The sequence below is a fragment of the Dipodomys ordii genome, unplaced genomic scaffold, assembly GCF_000151885.1.
Source record: "Dipodomys ordii isolate 6190 unplaced genomic scaffold, Dord_2.0 Scaffold2, whole genome shotgun sequence".
Classification (NCBI taxonomy): domain Eukaryota; kingdom Metazoa; phylum Chordata; class Mammalia; order Rodentia; family Heteromyidae; genus Dipodomys; species Dipodomys ordii.
The window spans coordinates 192,702-194,847 of record NW_012267218.1 but is presented as its reverse complement, the minus strand read 5'-3'; the positions used below and the strand labels follow the sequence as shown (position 1 = coordinate 194,847).

Below are 2,146 nucleotides of genomic sequence, written 5' to 3'. Positions count from 1 at the left end.
CCCCGCGTTGCCCGCGGGTGCGGTGGGCTGACACGCAGGCCCCCGCGAGCTTCGGACCGAGCGCCCGGAGCCCCAGATCCCGGACTCGGGGCCGGCATGGCCGGAGGCCGTTGTGGCCGGAGTAACCGGTCTCCGCCCGGCCCAGCGCCCCGTCCCCCGCAGCGGCCCCCTTCCTACTCCCCTGGCCGCCTGGCCTGGCCCGGCTGCCCCACCCCGGTCCCTCCCGCCTGAGCCACGTCCCTGCCCGCCGACGGGACCAGACGTTAAGACTTCGGGCCAGACTGTGGAAGGGCAGAGGGCTGGGCAGGCAGGGAGCCTTCCCTGGGCACCCCAGGACCGGGGTGGGGGCAGCAGGGAGCCTTCCCTGGGCACCCCTCTTACAGGAGAGCAGAGGCCACTCTTGTTTGCTCTTCCCATGGGCGGGGACCGGATTCGGCCTGGAGAGCTTCTGGAGTGGCCGGGAGCCAGGGCCTTCCCGCTCCTCCTCAGAAGCCTGCCGGGCCTTGGTCCCTGGCAAGTCGGGGCAAGGAGGACGGCTCTTGCCCTCCATCCGCCCATGGCTTGGCTCTGGGAGGCTTTGGCCGGAATACAGCCGGAAGCAGGGCTCCCCTGCTCGGGCACCACCTCCAGCCCAGCAAAACAAAGGCGGCTGCAGGAGCGGTCTTTGTGCGTGGGGAGGCACCTGTGGGGCCACCTAAGTAGATCTGGGCTGCAGCGTCCCAGAGTGGCCTCCCGGGCAGTTGCGGCCAGGCAGCGGAGCCTGTTTGCTCCCAGGCCATCAGACCCGATCGATTCTGTGTTCCCGACTGGGGCCTGTAATGCGGCCATCCAGCCAGCGGGTCTGAGGGTCAGCTTTCTGCCCCCGCGCGGCCCCAGTCCTGGAGCTGGCCCGCGCAGTATGGTTTTGGCAGCCCTGAGCTGCAGCTGCCACAGCCGCTGATGACCATCCCGACAAACTCCTTATCGCACAGCTAGAGGCTGCCAGGCGGCCCCGGGGCCAAGCCTGCCCTCTGCCAGCCAGCTCCCGCCTGCCCTGGCCAGCCTGGTCTCTGCACCTCAGAGAAAGCAAAGTGATGGGAGTAGGTAGAGTTACCCAGGGAATGCCCCGGCTGTGCCTAGCACGTTCTGCTGGGGACCTGGAGAGCCCCCTCTCCACCAGCACCTCAGCCACTGGAGGACGGTGGTCAGTACCCGTAGGCCTTTTCAGGGTCAGCTGCCCTGTTTCCTGCAATTGCTAGGGCTGCCTAGGGGAGGGCTGGTGCCAAGGGTGCGGGTGATTGAGTGCTGTTCTGTCGGTGGTCAGCAGATGCTACCATGTATGCTACCGTTTTTGCCATCTACTGAGCAGGTTGGCTGTATCCTAGTGAGCAGCCAGTCTCCAGACTGGCCCTTCCCTTTGGAATTCCGGCCCTTCTTCCTGCCCTATCCTCCACCCTCTTCCTGCCTCACTCCCTTGGGAGGCCCAGGCTTCCGTCCTTTGGGAGGAAGCTTGCCCGCCCCAGCACTGGGGGGAACAGCAGGGCACCCGATCTGATCCTTACCAGCTGGTCTTAAACCTTTGACCCCAAAGTGGCAGCTGTGTGGAGGAAGATCTCGGATTGGGATGAGGAAGCCAAATCAGGGTCCTGCCTAGGGTCCTACTAGGGAGAGGCCTGCCTTCTTTTGGAGGTGCTGGAGGCCCAGAGCTGTTCCCTTGGTGGGTGCTCGTGGGGAAGAAGGGAGTCAGGGATGTGTGTCGGGGAGGCGGACGCTTGGAGGGAGGCAGGTGAAGCAGGTGCAGTCTCAGCCGACTTCGAGGGGTTAACAGGCACCTGACCCAGGTGCTACAGATGAGGGAGACCTGAGGGAAAGCTGGGCCCCTGGCCTGAGTCTAGAGGATTCCCTGGGAGAGGCAGGCTCTGCGGGGCGGGGACAGGGCCGGGGCCTGGGCCCAGCGCCGGTGTGAAGCCCGGACACCTCTGCCCACAGCCGAGAAGGTGAGCTCCCTGGGCAAGGACTGGCATAAGTTCTGCCTCAAGTGCGAGCGCTGCAACAAGACGCTGACTCCAGGCGGGCACGCCGAGGTGGGCACCGGCGGGGATGGGGGCGGGGCCCGGAGGTGGGCACAGAGTGGGGTGGGGGCAGGGCGGGGCCCCGAGGTGGGCAC

At 66.5% G+C, this 2,146-nt stretch overlaps 1 protein-coding gene across 1 annotated transcript in view; it reads left to right on the top strand.

The window, feature by feature from the left end:
* The first annotated feature begins 96 nt into the window (after nt 1-96).
* Nucleotides 97-2,146, top strand: part of Crip2 (cysteine-rich protein 2) — a 4,756-nt gene continuing 2,706 nt past the window's right edge. Inside the window, exons 1-3 of the mRNA XM_013012687.1 lie at nt 97-121; nt 972-1,079; nt 1,969-2,063. Of these exons, the coding sequence (XP_012868141.1) occupies nt 97-121; nt 972-1,079; nt 1,969-2,063 (228 nt within the window). The remainder of the gene's footprint in view (nt 122-971; nt 1,080-1,968; nt 2,064-2,146) is intronic.